General features: G+C 31.6%; 5 protein-coding genes and 1 non-coding gene across 14 annotated transcripts; 4 read left to right on the forward strand and 2 right to left on the reverse strand.

The window, feature by feature from the left end:
• The first annotated feature begins 3,004 nt into the window (after positions 1-3,004).
• On the forward strand, positions 3,005-7,176 carry LOC108460569 (pre-mRNA-splicing factor ATP-dependent RNA helicase DEAH1-like). 3 transcript variants are annotated; one of them, XR_001867574.2, is made up of 3 exons: positions 3,005-5,070; positions 5,181-5,496; positions 5,592-7,176. XR_001867574.2 is itself a non-coding variant. In XM_017760101.2 (2 exons), exons 1-2 carry the CDS (start codon positions 3,636-3,638, stop codon positions 5,234-5,236), a joined length of 1,491 nt encoding a protein of 496 aa, XP_017615590.1. In that variant the 5' UTR covers positions 3,005-3,635; the 3' UTR covers positions 5,237-7,176. The 3 variants fall into 3 exon arrangements, 1 of the variants encoding a protein (XP_017615590.1); XR_008281369.1 differs by having other exon boundaries at positions 3,006-4,883; positions 4,954-5,070; positions 5,181-7,176; XM_017760101.2 differs by having other exon boundaries at positions 5,181-7,176.
• Positions 5,243-7,176, forward strand: LOC108460572 (pre-mRNA-splicing factor ATP-dependent RNA helicase DEAH1-like). The gene is made up of 2 exons (XM_053026654.1): positions 5,243-5,591; positions 5,691-7,176. Exons 1-2 carry the CDS (start codon positions 5,319-5,321, stop codon positions 5,955-5,957), a joined length of 540 nt encoding a protein of 179 aa, XP_052882614.1. The 5' UTR covers positions 5,243-5,318; the 3' UTR covers positions 5,958-7,176.
• LOC108460571 (squamosa promoter-binding-like protein 2) lies at positions 7,101-10,859 on the reverse strand. Of its 7 annotated transcripts, XM_053026651.1 has the most exons (7): positions 9,911-10,270; positions 9,707-9,824; positions 9,415-9,457; positions 8,535-9,292; positions 8,301-8,446; positions 7,839-8,087; positions 7,101-7,552 (listed from the first exon to the last, which is right to left on the reverse strand). In XM_053026651.1, the coding sequence occupies exons 4-7, from the start codon at positions 9,236-9,238 to the stop codon at positions 7,221-7,223; spliced, it is 1,431 nt and encodes a 476-aa protein (XP_052882611.1). In that variant the 5' UTR covers positions 9,239-9,292; positions 9,415-9,457; positions 9,707-9,824; positions 9,911-10,270; the 3' UTR covers positions 7,101-7,220. The 7 variants fall into 7 exon arrangements, with proteins under 7 accessions (XP_052882611.1, XP_052882609.1, XP_017615595.1 ...); XM_053026649.1 differs by lacking the exon at positions 9,911-10,270 and adding an exon at positions 10,701-10,859 and having other exon boundaries at positions 8,535-9,457; XM_017760106.2 differs by lacking the exon at positions 9,911-10,270 and adding an exon at positions 10,701-10,859 and having other exon boundaries at positions 9,415-9,824.
• Positions 10,860-12,278: 1,419 nt separating this feature from the next.
• TRNAS-UGA (transfer RNA serine (anticodon UGA)) lies at positions 12,279-12,360 on the forward strand. Its single transcript has one exon. It is a non-coding gene; the product is annotated as a tRNA-Ser (tRNA).
• A 671-nt stretch (positions 12,361-13,031) lies between these two features.
• Positions 13,032-15,671, reverse strand: LOC108459436 (uncharacterized). Its single transcript, XM_017758803.2, has 2 exons — positions 15,318-15,671; positions 13,032-13,611 (listed from the first exon to the last, which is right to left on the reverse strand). The coding sequence occupies exons 1-2, from the start codon at positions 15,462-15,464 to the stop codon at positions 13,147-13,149; spliced, it is 612 nt and encodes a 203-aa protein (XP_017614292.1). The 5' UTR covers positions 15,465-15,671; the 3' UTR covers positions 13,032-13,146.
• Positions 15,672-17,365: 1,694 nt separating this feature from the next.
• LOC108460004 (uncharacterized) lies at positions 17,366-17,876 on the forward strand. The gene has a single exon (XM_017759390.2). The coding sequence runs from the start codon at positions 17,435-17,437 to the stop codon at positions 17,786-17,788; it is 354 nt and encodes a 117-aa protein (XP_017614879.2). The 5' UTR covers positions 17,366-17,434; the 3' UTR covers positions 17,789-17,876.
• The last annotated feature ends 2,279 nt before the right edge of the window (positions 17,877-20,155 follow it).

The following is a 20,155-nucleotide window of genomic DNA, read 5'->3' on the forward strand; positions in this document are numbered from 1 at the left end:
ATGCTTGAAAGATTTGCATTGGAATCTTTGGAAATTGATTGCCCAGTATGAAAATTACTGGAGTATGTTTGGTCACATGCATTGATGTTAAAGTACTTGGGTTAATCTGCATGTAGTATTTATTCATTCTGTCATTGGATGATGTTGCTGTTCGTCTTGAATCGAGAATACAACCGTTCTCTTATCAGCATTACATGTTGCATAAGTCCCTCGATGCTCATACGAGCATCAAGAAAAATGCAGGTCTGATTTTAAAGCTCAGGAAGCTGCTATAGAATGCCTGTATCGATGTTAATAATCGGATTGTTTCGTTTTTGTTTGTAAGCCTTGTAAGCTCTGGTGGTAATACTTGCAAGTTCTGTTTTGCTCCATTTTCTACTGAGTGGTGTTTGTTAAAATCGATTATGGAATATATTTGCAATTATTATACGGTATTTTGGTTTTTAAAGATCCAAATTGAAATCAAATCGGACCGAACCTTTCACCGGTTTGAATCGGTTTGGTTCATCATTTTTATTTTTATTTTTTAAAAACTGTTTTTATTTTTATATTAAAGTTACTTTCACTCATTTAAATATGAAGTTTTTATTTCCGCACTGTAGAAGTTTATAATTTTGTATTTATAAATTAAAAACCCAATTTTGTTTGGATAATTTTGGTTTATAAGTTTTATGAATCAAATTTGTTTCAGGTTCAGATTTGGTTTGGGTTTGTTGTATTATATATTTTCTAACAGAAATTATTAATTTAATATATTTATAAGTAAAGTTTTATTATAATATTATATTATTCATTGTATTTTTATGAAAATTAAAATTTTTATGGTTATTTATTAACATCAAAATGATATAATGTTAATTCGTTAGCGTTAAATATTTTATTATGTTACTAGTCAAATAAGTTGATGTCTTGAGCATTTATTTAAATAATAAAAAATTAAATTTAAACATTAGAATGGAAATATCAATACTATATAGCATTTGTATCTATATTATTATTTTTGTGTTCTATTAATCTATATATTATTATTTTTGTGTTATTAAGTTGATGTTACCTTCTGGATCACCGGTTTAGCTGTTAAATTATAAAAAATATGTATACTATAGTGTGATTTGAACTCTCTCACTACCAAATTGAAGTTACATTTAGATATATTTATACATTTTAATTTTGATTATGCACATTTTATTGTTTTTAATCAGTTGTATATATTAATAATATATTTGATTGAGTTGATGTCATAAGTTAAATCGATATCGACTCAAGATTTATAATAACACAATTACGAACAACTAAATTTAATTGTTTTATTTAGTTTTAAATAACGTGTTTCATTATTTATTGTATCTTATTTTTGTGTTTTATATTTGTTGTTTTTGCAAGCATATGCATGTGATAGGATTTTTAATTATTATTAGGGTTTGTTTGGATTACTGAGAGTAATTGAATGGGAGTAATTAAGTTTTCTTGTAATTATAAAGAAATGTAATTATCTAGATGTTTTGATTGGCAATGTGTGAGTTTATTGTAATTTTTGTCATGTTTAATAGTACAAATCGTAATTATACAGTTGTATAATTTGTATTTTTAAAAATATTAATTATTATAAAAATTATTAGTACAATAAAAGTAATTTGTAAACAAGTAATAAAAATTAAAATTAAATCATCATATGTATTTAGTCTAAAAATAATTGATAATTGCATTGCTAATAAAATAACAAGAAAATAAATATTATAAGTCGTATTTAATTATTCTAGAGTATATTTGTTGGGTCAATTCTTTTTAATATTTAATATATGATTTTTATTATTATTTAGATTTGAATTTGCATAATTATCTTAAAATCTCTTCTTTTAGGTATTTTTAAGGTAGGGATCATGTAAATTATAGCAACGATAATAACATGAGAATTATCTTAATAAAACAACAAATGCTTTTTTAATCACATTTTGAAGCATTGGATGTCTCGTATAAAAAAATTATAAGTTTATGATGCTTGTGTTTAGCGTCATTATCTCGGTATCATATTTCATAATATGGTGTAATTTTTTTTTTGATTTGCATGATTAGTATCAATTTAATGATATTGGGGTTTACAATTCAAACAGCCTGTTATAAAAAAATTACATAGATTTGATTTGAAAAAGGACTTATTCTAGGTGATGTTTCTTTTATAATTAGCAAATTAAGTAAAAATATTATAAGATTTATGATATATAATATTTATAAAAATGTAAAAATGGTTTTATAAATTGTTTAAGAATTTCAGATCATTTTTTATAAAAATATAAATTTTGTCATAATTTAATAAAATTATTTTTATGTCTAAGTTATTATAAACAAAATAGATTATATTTTTTATAAATAAGAATATTATTTTTATAATATATAGCATTGAGATATAAATAACTTATGTTTATAATATAACATTTTTATAACATGTAAATAATATTTTTTACCATAATTTTAGAATATTTTTAGAATTTAAATAATATAAATTTTTTGTTATAACTTCATAAAATATAAAATGATTTTTGTAATATAAATTTTTTAAAATTTATAATATATAAATTTATTACCTAATCATTCTAAACACGCATATAAACATTATTTTTTTTGCTTAAGCATAGTTAGTAAACAAATCTCATCATTAATGAAATAAAAAATAGTGAAAGGCTCGAAAATAAACACTAATAGATTTATTCGACATAATTAAATATTAGTTATAATTCTTACATTTTAAGACTTATTAGTTAATGAAATAAAATTTAGTGAAAGACTTATAGATAAATATTAATAAGTTTATTAAACATAACTAAATATTAACTATAATTATTAAATTTTTTAAAATTGTTGGTCAAGTTAACATATAATGGAAAATGTTTTTAAAAATAAAACGTGGCAAATAAAAAAATAAGTTTTTTTAAAAGAAAAACATAATTAAAAATAGGTAAAAATATGAAAAATATAAAATGTAGACAATATTTAAAATGGTTTATTCGTATAAAAATATATAAAGTTTTTAAATACGGCACATTTAACGCGTTGTATATATGTATGAAAAACCTGTCCGGAGACCAAACCATTAGGAGGAAGAAGCAGATGGAAGATGGGGTCACTTGTGAAAGAACTAGCCGACGGGGACCATCACAGTTGGGTGGTGGATGACAGACTAGCTCTCCAAGAACATCCGGAGAGGTTGGGGAAGACTTGGCAGCGGCAAGTCAAGGAGAGGTTAGGTCAAGGGATTTCTGACAGAAGTCCCATCAATCAGAATCAAAGGAGGTTCCAGGAAAGAAGGAAGGCATGAATGAGGGGAGACTCGTCTAAGGGCTGCAAGATATGCTACAAGGTTGACTCAGTCCAACAAAATAAAATACGATCATATTTGAACTTGCTTCCCAAGTTTACCCATTTTTTAAATATATATATATATAAACAGTTTATCTCCATTCCAGTAGAGATAAGGCAATTCTTCAAACCCTAAACTCGAATTCGAAGATTGTTTCTATTGGAATCATTCGGTTTTCGAGTTATTTGCTCTCTGCCTCTGCATTGCTATATTTGATTCATCGGTTCCTTTCGATCCTGTTGCTTGTTTACTGCTTTGCAAACTTGATCGTTAAGGAGCTATGTCTGGTGATTCAAAATCCGGAAAATGGGAATGTAATGATGCTTTGAAGGCTTGGGTCTCTGATAGGTTACTGGCGTTGCTGGGGTTTTCCAGTCCCGAGTTCGTTGAGTTTGCCATTGGACTAGCTAAGCAAGCGACATCGGCTGCTGATGTAGTAGGGAAGCTTGAAGAATACGGCTTGGCATTTTCCGATGATCTTCATTTGTTTGCTGAAGAAATCTTCTCCAAAGTTCCTTGGAAAGTATCGCCAAGGAAGCAAAAGACTTACGAAAATGAAGGTGGCACTGGTACCGGTTCGGGAAAAGCTGTGTTTGAGGACCAGATTGAGTTTATCAAGGAATCCATGTTGAAGGTTGATGATGAGATGTCAATCGAGTCACCCCAGATTTCCAAGGCAAAATCCGAATTGGAGACGCTACATGAAGACCGGAGAACGTTGCCAATTTATGCACATCGAGATAGTCTGCTTAAAGCTATTGAAGAACATCAGGTTCTTGTTATCGTAGGTGAAACTGGTTCAGGGAAGACTACACAGATACCACAATATCTCCATGAAGCTGGTTATACGAAACGTGGGAAGGTTGCTTGTACACAGCCTCGAAGAGTTGCTGCTATGAGTGTTGCTGCTCGTGTTTCTCAAGAAATGGATGTCAAACTCGGTCATGAAGTTGGTTATTCTATCCGTTTCGAAGATTATACTTCTGAAAAGACTGTTTTGAAATATATGACAGATGGTAAGCTGTTGCGAGAATTGCTTGGCGAACCTGATCTCGCGAGCTATAGTGTGATAATGGTGGATGAGGCTCATGAAAGAACTGTCTCTACCGATGTTCTTTTCGGATTGTTGAAGGATATAGCACGATTTAGAAAAGATATCAAAATACTTATTTCAAGTGCTACACCTGACGCAAGCAAGTTCAGTGATTTTTTCGATTGTGCTCCGATTTATCGAATTCCCGGGAGACGGTATCCTGTTGAGATACAATATACAAAAGCACCAGTAGCGGATTACTTGGATGCTGCAATTGTTACAGTACTTCAAATCCATGTGACACAACCACCCGGAGATATGTTGGTGTTTCTTACGGGTCAAGAAGAAATCGAGTCTGCAGAAGAAATTTTGAAGCATAAGATAAGTGGATTTGGGTTGGAAATTCCGAAACTTGTTATCTGCAAAATATTCTCAAACCTTCCGACCGAGCTTCAAGCGAAAATATTTCAACCGATTCCTATCGGTTCACGGAAGGTAGTCTTGGCAACAAATATTGCAGAAGCATCATTAACTATTGATGGTATTAATTATGTTATTGATCCAGGCTTTTGCAAGATAGAATCTTATAATCCGAGGACCGGGATGGAGTCTTTGCAGGTAACATCAATCTCTAAAGCATCCGCTAATCAACGTGCTGGTCGGTCTGGACGAACAGGTCCTGGTAAGTGTTTTCGATTGTACACTGCTGATAGTTATAAAACTAAATTCGATGATAATACGCCACCTGAGATACAACGGACCAACCTTACTAGTGTTGTTCTTTCTTTGAAGATTCTCGGAATTCAGAATTTGCTGAACTTCGATTTTATGGATCCACCATCGAATGAGGCTCTAGTGAAAGCATTGGAACTTTTGTTTGCATTAGGTGCATTGAACAAACTTGGAGAGGTGACTAAAGTTGGTCGTCAAATGGCAGGGTTCCCTCTCGATCCAATGCTATCGAAAATGATAGTTGCTTCCGATAAGTATAAATGTTCGGATGAAGTTATTTCCATTGCTGCTATGCTTTCTGTTGGGAATTCGATCTTTTACCGTCCAAAAGGCGAACAAGTTCATGCTGATCACGCGAGGATGAGTTTTCATACCGGTAACGTCGGTGACCATATTGCTTTAATGAATGTTTACAATTCCTGGAGGGAAACGAACTACTCGACACAATGGTGTTACGAAAATTATGTTCAGGTTAGGAGCATGAGGCGTGCGAGAGACATCCGGGATCAACTAGAGCGTCTTTTGGAGAGAGTCGAAATCGAACTAACAGGTTGTCCTAATGATTTACAGGCTATAAACAAGGCCATTACATCTGGATTTTTCTCTCATTCGGCCAGGTTGCAGAACTACGGTTCTTACCGAACTGTGAAGCATCCGTGGATCGTCCATATACATCCAAGCTCGGGCTTAGCAGACAACTTCCCGAGATGGGTTGTATACCATGAAGTAGTTCTTACCACCAAGGAATACATGAGAAATGTAACTGAGCTGAAACCGGAATGGCTGGTCGAAATAGCCCCACATTACTACCAAATGAAAGACATCAAAGATGCCTGATCGAAGAAAATGCCGAAGGAACCGGGCCAAGCTACAGGGCGACCGGTGAAAACTGATTGATCCGATGAAAGAACAAGATCATATCCATATTTCATTTTAATCTGTTCTCTATTCACTTCCTTTTTTTTTGAAGAAATTACCATTTCTTATGATTTTTATGTCTTTTTTGTTCAATAGCTGGTCGAAATGTAACTGAGCTGAAACCGGAATGGCTGGTCGAAATAGCCCCACATTACTACCAAATGAAAGACATCAAAGATGCCTGATCGAAGAAAATGCCAAAGGAACCGGGCCAAGCTACAGGGCGACCGGTGAAAACTGATTGATCCGATGAAAGAACAAGATCATATCCATATTTCATTTTAATCTGTTCTCTATTCACTTCCTTTTTTTTTTTGAAGAAATTACCATTTCTTATCATTTTTATGTCTTTTTTGTTCAATATATTAGCCTGCTTGTTCAAAATTTCTAATGAATGTTTTTTAATCCGAAACTTCTCAGAGCTGAAGCATTAGTGATGACTTGCAAAGAACACTGAGCAGCATAGGGGCTATAGTTGGTATGTACTTTTTGGTTAAATTGATGTTCGAGGCCGAGTCAGATTCAGGTTTGATCTATTTTGGTTAAATTAATTCAGTTCACTTCAAGTTTAATCAGTTGACTGAATTTTTGCAGATTCGGGTTTGATCTATTTTGGTTAAACTAATTCAGTTAACTGAATTTTTGCATATACCCATAGATCGATACATGGTATTAAGAGACATTGTCCGATTCATGTATGTTTTACAGATTTGTGGCCCTTTCTCTTGATAACATCATATCTAAGATTCAAATTTGAGTTATCTTAGAAAAAATATAATGTACTTTATTACTATACTCTTAAAATAAATTTTAATCCTTATTATTTATCTTGATATGCGTTGTCATGGATAATGACTAGTATTATATCTATTATATGTCAAATATGAAATTAAATTTATAATAGTTACTTAAGGTTAGTTATGAATCTTAAATTAAAACATAGGGGCCAAGAGAAAGGTCTCATATGCTAGTCTTTTAGGTCTATTTAGCCCATATAACCCATAGTCATAGTCAGACATGAACTCTAAACATATAGAGAAATCATACTAATAAAAACCGAACTCATCGAATAGCCTGATACTTCTTTCATATCTGAAATAGCTCCCTACAATGGCGGCAAATGCGGCTAACATGGGCATCGATATTAACTAAGAAAGTTGATTGAATGGTTGTGTGGTCAATTCAGGAGTAAAAGCCACCATCATATGGAGCCTTAAGCAATAGGAACTCCCGAAAACGGTCGTCGACGTCGCTAGTATGCATGCGGGACTTGGTGGTTGTTTCTTCTTCTTGTTCGATCTGCCAGTTTTCTGGCAAGGCATGTTGAAAACCTTGTGGGATTGCATTCATTGCTGGCTGAGATGTACTGGTAAGGTTGACATGCATAATGGGGTAGGTAAGTGAACCGTGTTTCGGTTCACTTGAAATCTGGGAATCATTTGACAGAAGAGAGAGAGCACGTTGAAGTTCTTGAGCTCTGCCGGTGTTTGAAGCAACCATAGATTGTTCTACACCTGCAAAATTTGACAAAAAACCTGTAAGCTCGTAACATCAGTTCCATCACTCATTTATCATATTCCAAAAAGTTTATTGGCCCGAAAATACTTATCCAAGAATGAAATCTAGTACATAACGGGGTAGCACATTGAGACTTCACCTCAACGGTCTCAACAGCATCGGTGTTCAAGAATAAAAGCCCTTTTCGTGTTAAAAGTAGCAGTAAAAGATGGCAACATTTATAGACATTCAAGCAAATGCATATCATATACCTTGTTTCCTAGTAGAAAAGTGAAAACATACCTCCATCAAGAACCTCAGCCGTGTTTTGCTTACCCTTAGAGGGTAGGAATTTGTTGAAATCATGACATCGCATCGTGATGGGATTTAGTTGCACCTGTTCATTGATGTTTCCAAGTTTCGTAGGCGTATAACTTGTCATTTGAGAGGACTTGGAGTAGAACGTGCCTTCCAATGCAAATTTCTTGTTGGGTCTAGCATTATGAAGAATTGGGACTTCATTCCAGACAAAACTCGTACGTTGCTTCCCATCTGCAAAAGGCATAACTTATCATATTTACACGACCACAAGATGAATATCTATCATATTTACACAACCACAAGATGATGATGACGATTTAGTTAACGAGTAACTCAAGCAGATAATTTGAGAGCTAAAAGAAAGAAACCGAACAGTGTCATGTGATCTATTCACGTAACAGTATCATACAACAAAAAACAATAAAGTCAAGTTTAAAATGGTACCATATGACGATGATGACAATGATGGAATCCTTGCAGCATTGAAGTGGGTAGCTTCAGTTTGCGGTTTGCGGCGTCTCGCATTGTGGTCGGAAAGTCGCCGACGACAGCTTCGTTTGTTTTCATCAAATTCCGACAGCGCATGGAACCTTTAACATCAGCAACAACAATACAACATGATTATGATTTCAACACTCATTACGAAATAGACCCAAACCAAATAAATAAAATTTTCACCTGCTACATTGCTGGCAGAACCGGCGTTCCAGACCGCTAACAATGACCTTCGGACTCTTTGAATGATTTTCACAAACTTTGTGTTTCCGATGGTAATCTCGAGCAGAAGAAAGGTCAAGGTTACAGCCTTTGACTTGGCAACGTACAACATGTGTGCTTCGACAATTCAGTTTGGATCTCTTTGCAGATAAAGGAGATGATGTTCCCAGAGTGGCAGAATAAGATGAATCCGTAGCATTGGTTCCCGTACTAACATCTTCAAAGTATGTTTGTTTGCCAAGCTTTAAACTGAGTAATGGCTCACCAGAGCCAACAGAAGCCACGAGTGTCAAGGAAGTACTGGTTGTCTCAATCCCAGAAACTTCTTTCTTATTGCTTATATCATCTGGGATAGCTTCAGAAGCCTCCAAAGTAAATTTGGTCAATTTTGCCTCCCCCATAGATAAAGAATCAATGGATGCCGATTTCAAATTTTTAGACAAAGACACAAGGCCTAAATCCGAGCCAGAACCACCACTACAACCAGCAACACTGGAAGAATTGACAGACACAGAGTCCAATCCTCCTTCCCCTTCATCAATATCCCACTCTACGGGTCTTAGCCTTCTCGGGATTTCAGTTGCTGTTGCGTTTAACATTAGGTTTTCCCAGTCCCATTGCAACGGGGTCTGTTCGTTCCACTCCATCAGAGAGATAAAACTCATAGAACACTTCACACAATCATCATTGTATAAACTGGAAAATTTTGTCCCCAGATCCTGAAAATATAACAAGGCTTGCTCGGAAAAAAAGTTTCAATCACATAACACAACATAAAGCATAACACATGAAAGAACAGATAACTAAACCGAATCCTGGCATATCAAGAAAATAAACTGACCTCTAAATCTCACAGAATTGGAGTTCAACCATCTTTCTCGGACCTAGACGGGACAAACTAGAAAAATTGTTAATCCACTTCAATGAAACAATAGATTCTCCGCTCGTTCCCGAACTATACGCTAAAAAGGTTAACAGATACCACCCCGATCCACTATACTAGTACCAATTAGGTTCGACTAAACAAGCAATCACTTCTCAAACCAAACAAGCTTTAAGCAAATATCGATCTCCATCCATCTAAAACAAACAACTTAAGCAACAACAACATCAAAATAGATCATAGATTCAACCTTGCAAATTTGGGACAAGATTAGCTATACTGGCTTTCCTCCTTCCTTTCATTATGACTAATACGAAAGAGCTGAAGTTCCAAGTGATCTATCCGTTTGAGCTCATACTATCAAAAGCCTGCATAAAGAGTATCAATTAAATCCCAAGTAAATTTTATATAAATGTTCTCTAAACCAACAAAACTTTCAAATAAATTCCACCACCAAAATCCTAATGAATTTAATCCTTATCCAAAGTTGCTGAGACCCTTTGTTTAACTCGAAAAACCCATGTCCAAAACATATTCGGACTCCCAAAAATCCTTGAATATACCGGTATTCGAGTCTTATACCCGAGTCTGAGTAACAAAACCCTAACGACCAATAATTCTAGGAATCAAATAATAGCAAGACACAGTACTTAAAGTAAAGGAAAAACCATAAAAAGGGAACATTTCAATAATACACATTCAATTATCTAGAGCAATCAAACAAAAAAAATTGGTCCCAATTTGAGACCCACAAAGAATAAAAATTATGGTAAACCCTAATTTACAACTAGGAATCAATCAACAACTACCACAAATTTCATAAAAGAATCATTGCAATTATTAATTTTATTCATAAATATGAAATATATATTATATGGCCCTTGCTATTTACTAGCTATCAATCATATCATATTTTTATTCTTTTTAAAGATTTGAATAAATTCTACCTTAGAAAATAAAAAGGAAGTGAACTATTTTCTTTTAGTTTCCCGAGAAAACAAGAAAGAAAAAAAAAAGGAATCTATTGAAGAATTACAAAAAGAACTAATTAATAGAAGAAAGGAGGTGTTGAAGGAGATGGGCTTTAATATGAGCTGCTAATACAAAGAGATGTTTAACCATTTTCAGAAATTTGCAGAACCTCCATTATTATTACTCTATTTTTTCTTTATGGCGTTTAATATTATATATATTATATGAAAAATAAAATAAAGGAAGTTAAAAAGGTGAACTCAGTGACTTACCAATCAGAAGGAAATGGGAAATGAGTGGAAAGTTAAGAGCTTGAAAGGGAAAGGAAATGAAAAGGCAGAGCTGAGTTCTGACTCAGTCTTTTTATTAGAGACTGAAATCAGAAAATGAGGGAAAGTGAACGGAAGTGAGGGGGAAAATGGGAAAATAAACTTTTTTGAGGATAAATAATAAATAATAAATTCTCTTTTTCGAGGTTAATGGATATTTTCGGTACCTAAATTGTTAAATCTCAACAAAATAAAAATAAAAATAAAAATAATTTAATTATTATCAATTTTAAAGTATAATTATTAGTCACGAGTTAGAATGTTTTCCATCAATTATTAACGACATGATTTTGATCAGTATAATGACAAATTTAGTTTTTAAAATTTATACGTTTTATCGATTTAGTCCTAATTTAATAAATTTATTACGCAATATTTGTGTAAATATTGAGGTTAAATTTATCGAACTTTTTAGAATTAAAGCTAAAATGACAAAATATGTAAACATCGAAGGCTAAATTTATTATTATACCAATTAAAATTATGTACAATTGACAAAAAAGTTAACTACGAAGTTAATTGTTTTTAGTTGCTCACATTCGAAATTGATAGAGATTAAATTACTCTTAACTTTTTTGTGAGGGATAAATTTGCTCAATTTTGAAATTGAAAAGAACTGGAAACATATTTTTCTCTTTATTTTTTTTGTTCTAATTATTTTAAGGTGTAATTGGGCAAGTTGTAAAAAGTTTCAAGTTTGAATTTAAGTTGAAATTTGATCTATTGCGGTGAGGGAAAGAGGGGAGATCGAGCTAACTTCGAGAGAAATTTTCGAAGTATCATCTGCTAAGAGTTGACAAACCCTTCAACGATGGTCGATATTGTGCTAAGGGTAGTTGTACTCGATTTTATCTTTGGGTTTTGTCTTTCAATTACTACTAAAAAAGTATTCATGAATGAAAAAAAAAATGCTACTTATTTAGCTATAAAAAGAGTAAACTATATCAAATGTTACTAAACTATTAGTAAGTTTATATTTTGGTCACTCAATTTCAAAAAATTACAAAATGATTATTGAATTATTCGAAAGTTCATATTTATGTCACTAGTCTATTAAAATCACTATTGTATGACTTTCTTTATTCACATTGCCTACACTAGCTAAAAAAGCTCACTTTCTTAGTTTAATTTTTTTTTTTTCATAAAACAACTTTGAACATCACATATCTTTGAACCAAAATTAAAATACCTTTTTTCTCTGATCTTCAACATTAACTATCAGATCGACTTAAATCTAAGGTATATTCTTCTACTTGTCGATTGGTACTAATCCATCAAACTTATTATCAAATCATCATTTAGAGCTCATTAGTTAGACTTTTAAAAAAAAAAACTAATAGCCAATAACTTAAATATAAACTTTTGAATAATTCCAATGCCTATTTTATAACATTTTGAAGTTGAGTGACTAAAATGTAAAATTATTAGTGAACTTAGCCGTAGTTTACCCAAAAGTGGAATAATAATAAAAAAGATGATGACAACGATTATAAAATTCTCTTAAGCCGTTAAGACAACAAGGTCGATATGTCCGAGTGGTTAAGGAGACAGACTTGAAATTTGTTGGGCTACGCCCGCGCAGGTTCGAACCCTGCTGTCGACGCTTTTCATTTTTTCATTTCAATAAATAAAACTTTTTTAATTGCTTGAATAATTTCCAATATATATAAATAATTAAATAGAAAAATAATGTATTATGTGGTTATTATTACCTTGGTGCAAAATCGAGTAAGAGTAACATCAACGTTTTTATTTTAAGAGATAAAGTTATAATTTATTTATTTATTTTAAAAATAATTAGTTTCGACTATCATATCAAAGAATAAATTAATTATTTTGTTAATTTCTTTTATCGATTTTTACTGTTAAAAATTAAAGTAGTTGGCGGAATAACTAGACAATTACAAGTGGTGTGCCATGCGTACCTCATGCTGATGTATAAAGACAGTCCAACGTATAAGAATTAATTTATATATTTTAGGAGAAAGAATAAAATGCAATTAAACTTCTAGTACAAAAACTTTCACGATACTTTTACCTACAAAATCAACTTATTATTATTTTAAAATTTTTCTTAACAGAAAATCAATTTATTTTGTTGTAAAAATTGTCTATTCATTTATTTATTATTTATAATGCTTGCTAAATAGTTTTGTTTTATTTTTGAATACATTTTAAATTCGGTTTTGAAATCATTGAATGTGTAATGAATTATTTAAATTAAATTTCAATTCATAAATATAAATATAATTTTGTTTTCACATAAAATCAATATTTAAGAATAAAGTGTTTTATTTAAATTACAATTACAATCAATATATTTGTATAAATATAACTAAAAATAATCATTACAATGCAAAATCTAACCATAATAAGTTCACATTTCTCACTATTCTTCATCGTTTGATCCCATATGCGGAAACTCAACATGGGGAAGCTCAGGCATTCTAACGGAAGGAAGCAAAGGGTCAACAATGTTATGATCGTTGCCATCTTTGTCGTCGTCCCCGTTACCAACAACATTAATCTTGCCAGGGCTTGGCAGCATTCCGGCAAGCAAACTTCCGAACGATCGAAAAGGGTGACTCATACCGTCTCGGAGTTTGAGAACCAAGGAAACCTCGGAGAGTTCCCAAATTAGGGTGACGACGATGAGGGCCGAAAGCAGACAATGAGTTATTGTGTTCTGTCTCTTCACCGCTTTGAGCTCTTTCACTATCTCTTCCTCTACTCCTCCATTTCCACCACCTCTTTCTTGGTTGTCGTTTTTGATCTTTGGCTCTGATTTGTCAATGCTTGGGGATGTTTCCTCTTTTGGTACAGTTGATCTTTCAACTCCTTTCAATGATTCTAACTACTCAAAAGTAAACTAAATTACGGTACACTCACAACGTGGATGAAGTACTAAAAATTTGACACTAAAAGCATTAGCGGTAAAGTTGAGATATTAAAAATCATGTTGTCATGTGCATTTTTTTAGATTTTATATAAAAATATATAAAAAAAAAACACTCTCAAAGGAATGATTTTTTTTGTAATTTTATAATCGAGTTAAGACTCAATTAACGGGTGTCATCAACTTAGTCAAACACATAAATAATAGTGTATGGACTGATATAGATGTTATATTCTTGGAGTGATGATTTTTTCCCTTTTGATTTCATATACATGTAAAAAGTTAATTATTTTTTTTGAAATTTATGATTATAATATTAGAAATTACTTTCATTTGATATGATTTGATATTTTATTAATAAATCTAAATTGATTATGCTTCCTGTGTTAAAGTGATAAAGTGAATTTTGTTTTAAGAGCAACTTTTATGTATTTGGCTAAAGTTATTATTAGCTGAACAAGGTTGGTTGAAATTTTATGTAACTTTGACTTTGATATTGTGTTAGTAGTAAAAATATTCATGTCATCACTTCAACAGTAGTATTGAGGGTATCAACTTCCTTTTAGAAAAAGTTTTTGTAGTGTTGTCCGTTAAACAGTTTATCTAATCCTTAAATAATAGAAGTATTGTACCTAATTTGTCTATGTTCAATTTTAGCCCTAAATTTTGCCTCCCTATTTCAAGGAGAGCCCCAACGGGTTTATAGAGTTTGTGGGAGCACCTCACCACCAAGAAAATTTTTAGTATTTGGCTTTAGTGGGGTTTAAACCCATGACCTTAAATGGCATTAGTGAGTAAGAACTAGAGGTGGCTATAGATTGAGTCACGTCGAGGTTTGGTTCCAAAAAAAAAGTTTAAGCCCAAGTCCATTTTTGAGCTAAACTAGCTCACCCAAAAAACTTATTTCACTATTAAAAAATAATAAAATATTAAAAATATATATTTTTAATTGATATTTTATATATTTTATAATTAAATTTAAAATTAAAATTATTTTTTTATATAAAAATTTAATTTGGGTCAAGCCAAGCTAGCCCAATGCATAAAAATCTTTATCCAAGCCCAACCTTAATAGGGCTGGCCTATCTTTTGGATAGTTTTAGTAAGAACCATTTGGCTAAAATCGAATATAGACATTAGGGGCACAATACCTCTATTGTTTAAGAGTCAAATTATAACAGATGATACTTCAAATACTTCTTCTAAAAAAAGAAAATGTCTCAATCAATACTTACTAATAACATTATAAAATAGATTAAAATAAAAAAAATTAAATCCTCAAACACCGTATAGAATTAGACCAAAACTGAAAATACCCTTCAAATTATAAGATAAAATTAAATATAGCTATGTAACTCTTCAAAGATTCTTCAAATGACTATGGTTGCTGAACCCTTCCAAAACATGGAAAACATTGAAAATTTGAATATATTCATATTATATATATACTCTATCTAAATCAGAGATTCATATTCAAAATTCAAATAACACAAATTATGCTCATAGAGTACAAACCAGACAGTTTGCAATTGGATAAACTGTGATATCGGCAAGAAAAATCCATCAAAGGGGTGATTTAGAAATCTGGTTTTTGTTGATTCTATCTAACAAAAAGAAATGATATTCCCAGGAAAATTTTTTGTAAAAGGAAACTTGTTTGGTACCTGAGAAAGTAATCTGGAGAGGACTTGTTCATCATCATCATCATCTTGAGAGAACTTAACATCAGATGATGTATATTTGATTCTTTTTTCTTCAATGAGTTTTTGGATTGCTTGATTGATCGTCTCGATATCTTGAATCGATTCCATTTCGAATAACTGAAAGATTGAAAATGAATTTTGGAGGATTAAAATTGAAAAGTTGTGGTTGATTTATGATTTGCTTTTTGGATTGAAAAGCATATTGCCCCACAAAGAGGAAAAGATGGGTTCACTTGGCATTTATTGCGAGCTTATCTCAGGCTGATTTCATCGGGTGGCTTGTAGTGGTGGACTTCGAGACGGCTCAAATTCTGCTGGTAAATTGGACTTTAGCTTTTATGTGGTAATTTTTGAATATTAAAATTTTAGTTATAATCTAAAATAAGTGCGTATATTGGTGCTCACAAATTATTTGAGTTTGACTCGAAAAAATTTGAATTTAATTAGTTAATTATCAAACTAAATTTGAATAGTTTAAGCTATTGATTGAGCTGAATTCAAGCTTTAGTAACACTCAACTTGAACAATTAATAAGCTTTTTATTTTTAATATTTTATATATTTAGGTTAGTTTATTGCCCTTAGTATATTGTTGAACCGTGAGTTTGAATATGTACGAGCTTAATGAAGCATAAGTTCTACTAATATTTATAAATGATGTTAATTGAGTTTGAGCTTGAGTAGCTCGATTATATCTTGAGCCGAGCTCGAGCTTAAAAATGAATGTTTAATCAAATTTGAGCCAAGTATCGAGCTCGAGCTTGCAGGTATTTAGGTGTGGCTTGATTACTCACCAACTCAAATAATAATATCTATTGATAATATTGTTAGTGATTTGCAAAAACTGAATTAAATCGAAATATCATACATACAATTGCGAAAAATCAAAGTTCATATATCTTATTACATATTAAACCAAAATTAATGTATATTTTTGAAATCTATCATTTTATTTATTTATTTGTAATAGATTTTAATTAAAATTTTGGTCAAATTCTAATTTTAGTCCCTCTTAATGAAATGGATGCATAAGTCTTCATGGGCGGGCCGGGTTGGGCTGTATTACCTTAAAATTGTTGAAGCCTTTTATTCTAGTCCATTTGAGTTTGATTTGGGTAGGTCCAAACTTCAGAAAGCTCATTTGATTATTTAAAAATAAAAATATTTTATTAAAATTAATATATATTTTATAATTAAATTTAAAAATATTATTTTTAAAAATAAAAATAATAATTTAAATCGGATGGGTGAAAATTATTATTTTTTTCAAAACTCGAATAGATCAAAATTATGGATTCAACAAGTAATCTAACAAAGTGATATTTACTTGGACATCACATATTCTCTTCCATCTGCATGTGCCCACTGATATCACTAAAACTTTGATTGAATAATTTTGGGGAAATATAATTAAAAAATTAAGATAAAAATTATCATCACATATATCAAAATTTGATTGTCATATATCAAAATTCAATCTAATTTGATTTGATCATAATTTAAATTTAACAAACGACCCAAATTAAAATAAATTGAATTCAAAATGATCTGAACTCAAAATAAATTGAACTTGACTCGAACAAAGTTATTTTTGTTGGAATCGAACCAGATTAGTTAGTTAGATTGAAAATCGATTGGTATATTGATCTGGACAAGAGATTGAATTGCTCAAAATCGATAAAAAACTAAAAACCATGATAAAAAACAGAGAGTTGAACCGGTTTATAAATTTTTTAATATTTATTTTAAATGAATTTTTAAATTTTATTTAATTATTGTTGGACTGGGTGTTGTACCAGTCGAACCAAGAATAGATAGTTTGATTATTCGACCACCAATCCAATTTTTGAAACATTGAAATAAAGAACCTACAAAAATATAAACTCTAGATATAACTCAACCCGAAAAATTTAATAAAAAAATACAAAAAATTTAAAACCGAAATAATTCAAGAAATTTAAACATATCCAAATAAATCAAACCCGAACTAATCTATTTAAAATTGATCTAAAAAGAAATCTTAAGAGAGTGTAGGCATGAGAATGAAGTTATTCCAATGGCGGTGGCAGTGAATCCAAAATGCCTTCATCGCTTAAACGCCGCCCCACACTCTCTTTCACTTTATCTTCTCTTTCATTTGCATATAAAAAACTCCATAGATTCAAATACTCCATCAATAAATCACAGTTGCCTAGTTGCCCTTGCAAACCTTACCGTGAAACGATGTCGGACTGGGGTCCAATTATCGTGGCGTTGGTTCTTTTCGTGCTGCTAACGCCGGGGTTGTTGTTTCAAGTTCCCGGCCACCACAGGTGCGTGGAGTTCGGCAACTTTAAGACCAGTGGGGCTTCGATTCTCGTGCATTCGTTGTTGTATTTTGGGCTCATTTGTGTGTTTTTGTTGGCTATTAAGGTTCATTTGTATTTAGGTTGATGATAAATGGTTGATCCTATCTAATCTTTGGCTGTTTTAAGTTGGTTTATTTTTCTAAATTAAAATAAAATTAGTATTTCATTTTTCATTGTATCTGAGATCTCAAATTATGATCACATTTTAATTCGGTGTTTAAATCTTAAAAGTTCCGTTACATTTTCAAACTATAGATGTTATATTAGCAGGGTTCTTTCGTTATTAAAATCGTTAATAACTTCTAAATCTTATTTAGATAAATTTAAAATGAACAACTTTAAAGAAATAGAATATTGTCAAATACTTTTTTAAAATAAAACTAAAAATAAAGTAAAATTGAAAAGAAAAAATGAGTGAATGATATAAAACTTATATATAAACTTGAAATCTCAAAAAATAAGTGAATGATAAAACATCTATTTTTAAAATATTTTTCTTAAAATTTTATTGTAAATTATGTCACATAAGTTCCGATGTATCATTTAACAATTAAATTAACGATTTTAGTAACGGAAGGATCTAATTTATATAACTTTGATAGTTTGGAGATGTAATTAGAATGGTTTAAAGTTTTAATTAAATCCGAAGATGTTAATTTTATTGATATTTACATGTTTTATAAAATAATTTAAATAATCAATTACATATAATTATTAATATTAAACTATTAAAATTTTTAATCTTAAATGTTCCAAGCTAATTAATTAATTGGCGTTATCAAGGAAGAAAGCTGTGCAACCTAAGAAGCTTGAAAACAACATTACTTACATGGACGTTTCATTGTATAAAGCTGCGGCAGAAGGTAAAATTGAAGATTTCAATAATTACCGAAGGCCTGAACTTGAGTCGCTGAAGACCCCAAACCATGACAACGTCCTCCATCTTAACTTGTCAACCTCCGAGTGTATCGGGAACCGTACCAGATCAGATTTTATCGAACAAATTCTCAGCAAGTGTCCGTCACTGCTAACCCAAACGAATGCTAAAGGTCAAACTCCTTTGCACGTTGCAGCAAGGAATGGACATTCTGCTATTGTGAACTTCTAATCAAAGTCTTGCGCAAAAGCTAGAGATGGAGATTTAGAGAAGCTGGGAATGAATCAAGTAAATGCAGTGAGGGAGATGCTGAGGATTAGGGATCAGGAATCCAACACGACTTTACGTGAAGCAGCAGGGTGTGGCAATGTCGAAGTGGTGAAATCGAATTTTTTGTAACGAGATGAACGGAAGTTAATTCTGTGTTTTCCAAGTAGAGATAATCAATTTTTACTACAAACTACTCATGCTGTCCGAAAGACAATAAAAGGCAGAGATCATGGAGACCCCCATGGCCATGGTAGAACAACTTTGCAAGCAGCAGTTATGTCCGTAGATGCCTGGCAATTACATATGGAAGTATATTATCAACAACTTCATTTATTTCCCCAGATATATGTGAAAGGGAATTAAATCTCCATATGAAGCCAAAATGGATGTGGTTCCAAGTGTTGAGCAGCATAGGAAGTAATCAAAATATAGGTTGCACTGCAAGGAATTCAAGGCTGCCTTGTCCACAAAGGCTTATAGCTGCTAAGCACCTGCTCTTAAATTTGAAATAAGAAACACAGGGCAGTATTGAGTTCACCACAAAGAGCTGTACACCCCATTTTCTTCCATTCTTTTTCTTCATTTCTTCTCCTTCTTTGCCAAGTATTTTCTTTACAGTTTCCTTAAACCCAAATTTCAACCAGAGATTGTCGTTTTGTTTATAGTAAAAGTATAAAGTTAGCACAAAGCAATAATAGTATCGAAATACATCATTAACATGCATCTACATAAACAAGTAGATATTTTAAAGCTTAAAAATTACTGAAAAATTACATTTTTTTTTTTCCCTCAAAACAAATTCAAACACACACACACAAAAAAAAAGCTAGCTAAAAAATATACCCACAGACAGAAGAGAGTAAAAATAAAAACTAAATCACAAAATGAATAATGCCCAAATCTTCATTTTGAAAGAAAATGACAAAGATGAAAGATGTGTTAGGAAAAAATAAAAGAAGAAAAATGGAAAATGTAAAAAGGAAAAAGGAAAAAAAAACCTAAAATCGAATGAGAATGAGGAGACAAAACTGGGGATGTGGTGGCTGAGTTGCTTGGTTAGCGAGAGTGATAAAGGGTAATAATGGTAGGTTATGGTTTTTTTCTTTACTATTCCGTGCGTGTAATTGCAATTAAGTGGTTTGAATAATGAATGACATTTGGTGTTTTTGAGAAATAGAGAGCTAAAGAAACCCGGCCTGTAATAACATATTATAATGAGTCGAACATTACATTGTAATGGGTCCACGAAACCAGGCCTAATTGAATGACTCATCCCATTCAATTAAACAGGCTGTAAGTGTTTAT

The sequence above is a fragment of the Gossypium arboreum genome, chromosome 4 (assembly GCF_025698485.1).
Source record: "Gossypium arboreum isolate Shixiya-1 chromosome 4, ASM2569848v2, whole genome shotgun sequence".
Taxonomy (NCBI): Eukaryota; Viridiplantae; Streptophyta; class Magnoliopsida; order Malvales; family Malvaceae; genus Gossypium; species Gossypium arboreum.

What these genes read in the sequence shown, in the direction of transcription:
- LOC108460569 (XM_017760101.2), top strand. Translation starts at nt 3,636, where the DNA reads ATGTCTGGTGATTCAAAATCCGGAAAATGGGAATGTAATGATGCTTTG. An exon ending in GTCTGGACGAACAGGTCCTG is followed by an intron (nt 5,071 to 5,180) that starts GTAAGTGTTTTC and finishes CTTTCTTTGAAG; the next exon opens with ATTCTCGGAATTCAGAATTT.
- LOC108460572 (XM_053026654.1), top strand. Translation starts at nt 5,319, where the DNA reads ATGGCAGGGTTCCCTCTCGATCCAATGCTATCGAAAATGATAGTTGCT. An exon ending in GTTACGAAAATTATGTTCAG is followed by an intron (nt 5,592 to 5,690) that starts GTTAGGAGCATG and finishes AATGATTTACAG; the next exon opens with GCTATAAACAAGGCCATTAC.
- LOC108460004 (XM_017759390.2), top strand. Translation starts at nt 17,435, where the DNA reads ATGCCTTCATCGCTTAAACGCCGCCCCACACTCTCTTTCACTTTATCT.
- LOC108459436 (XM_017758803.2), bottom strand. Translation starts at nt 15,464, where the DNA reads ATGGAATCGATTCAAGATATCGAGACGATCAATCAAGCAATCCAAAAA. An exon ending in TCTCCAGATTACTTTCTCAG is followed by an intron (nt 13,612 to 15,317) that starts GTACCAAACAAG and finishes ACTTTTGAGTAG; the next exon opens with TTAGAATCATTGAAAGGAGT.
- LOC108460571 (XM_053026649.1), bottom strand. Translation starts at nt 9,238, where the DNA reads ATGAGTTTTATCTCTCTGATGGAGTGGAACGAACAGACCCCGTTGCAA. An exon ending in TTCTGCCAGCAATGTAGCAG is followed by an intron (nt 8,447 to 8,534) that starts GTGAAAATTTTA and finishes CTGATGTTAAAG; the next exon opens with GTTCCATGCGCTGTCGGAAT. An exon ending in GGCTGAGGTTCTTGATGGAG is followed by an intron (nt 7,553 to 7,838) that starts GTATGTTTTCAC and finishes CAAATTTTGCAG; the next exon opens with GTGTAGAACAATCTATGGTT.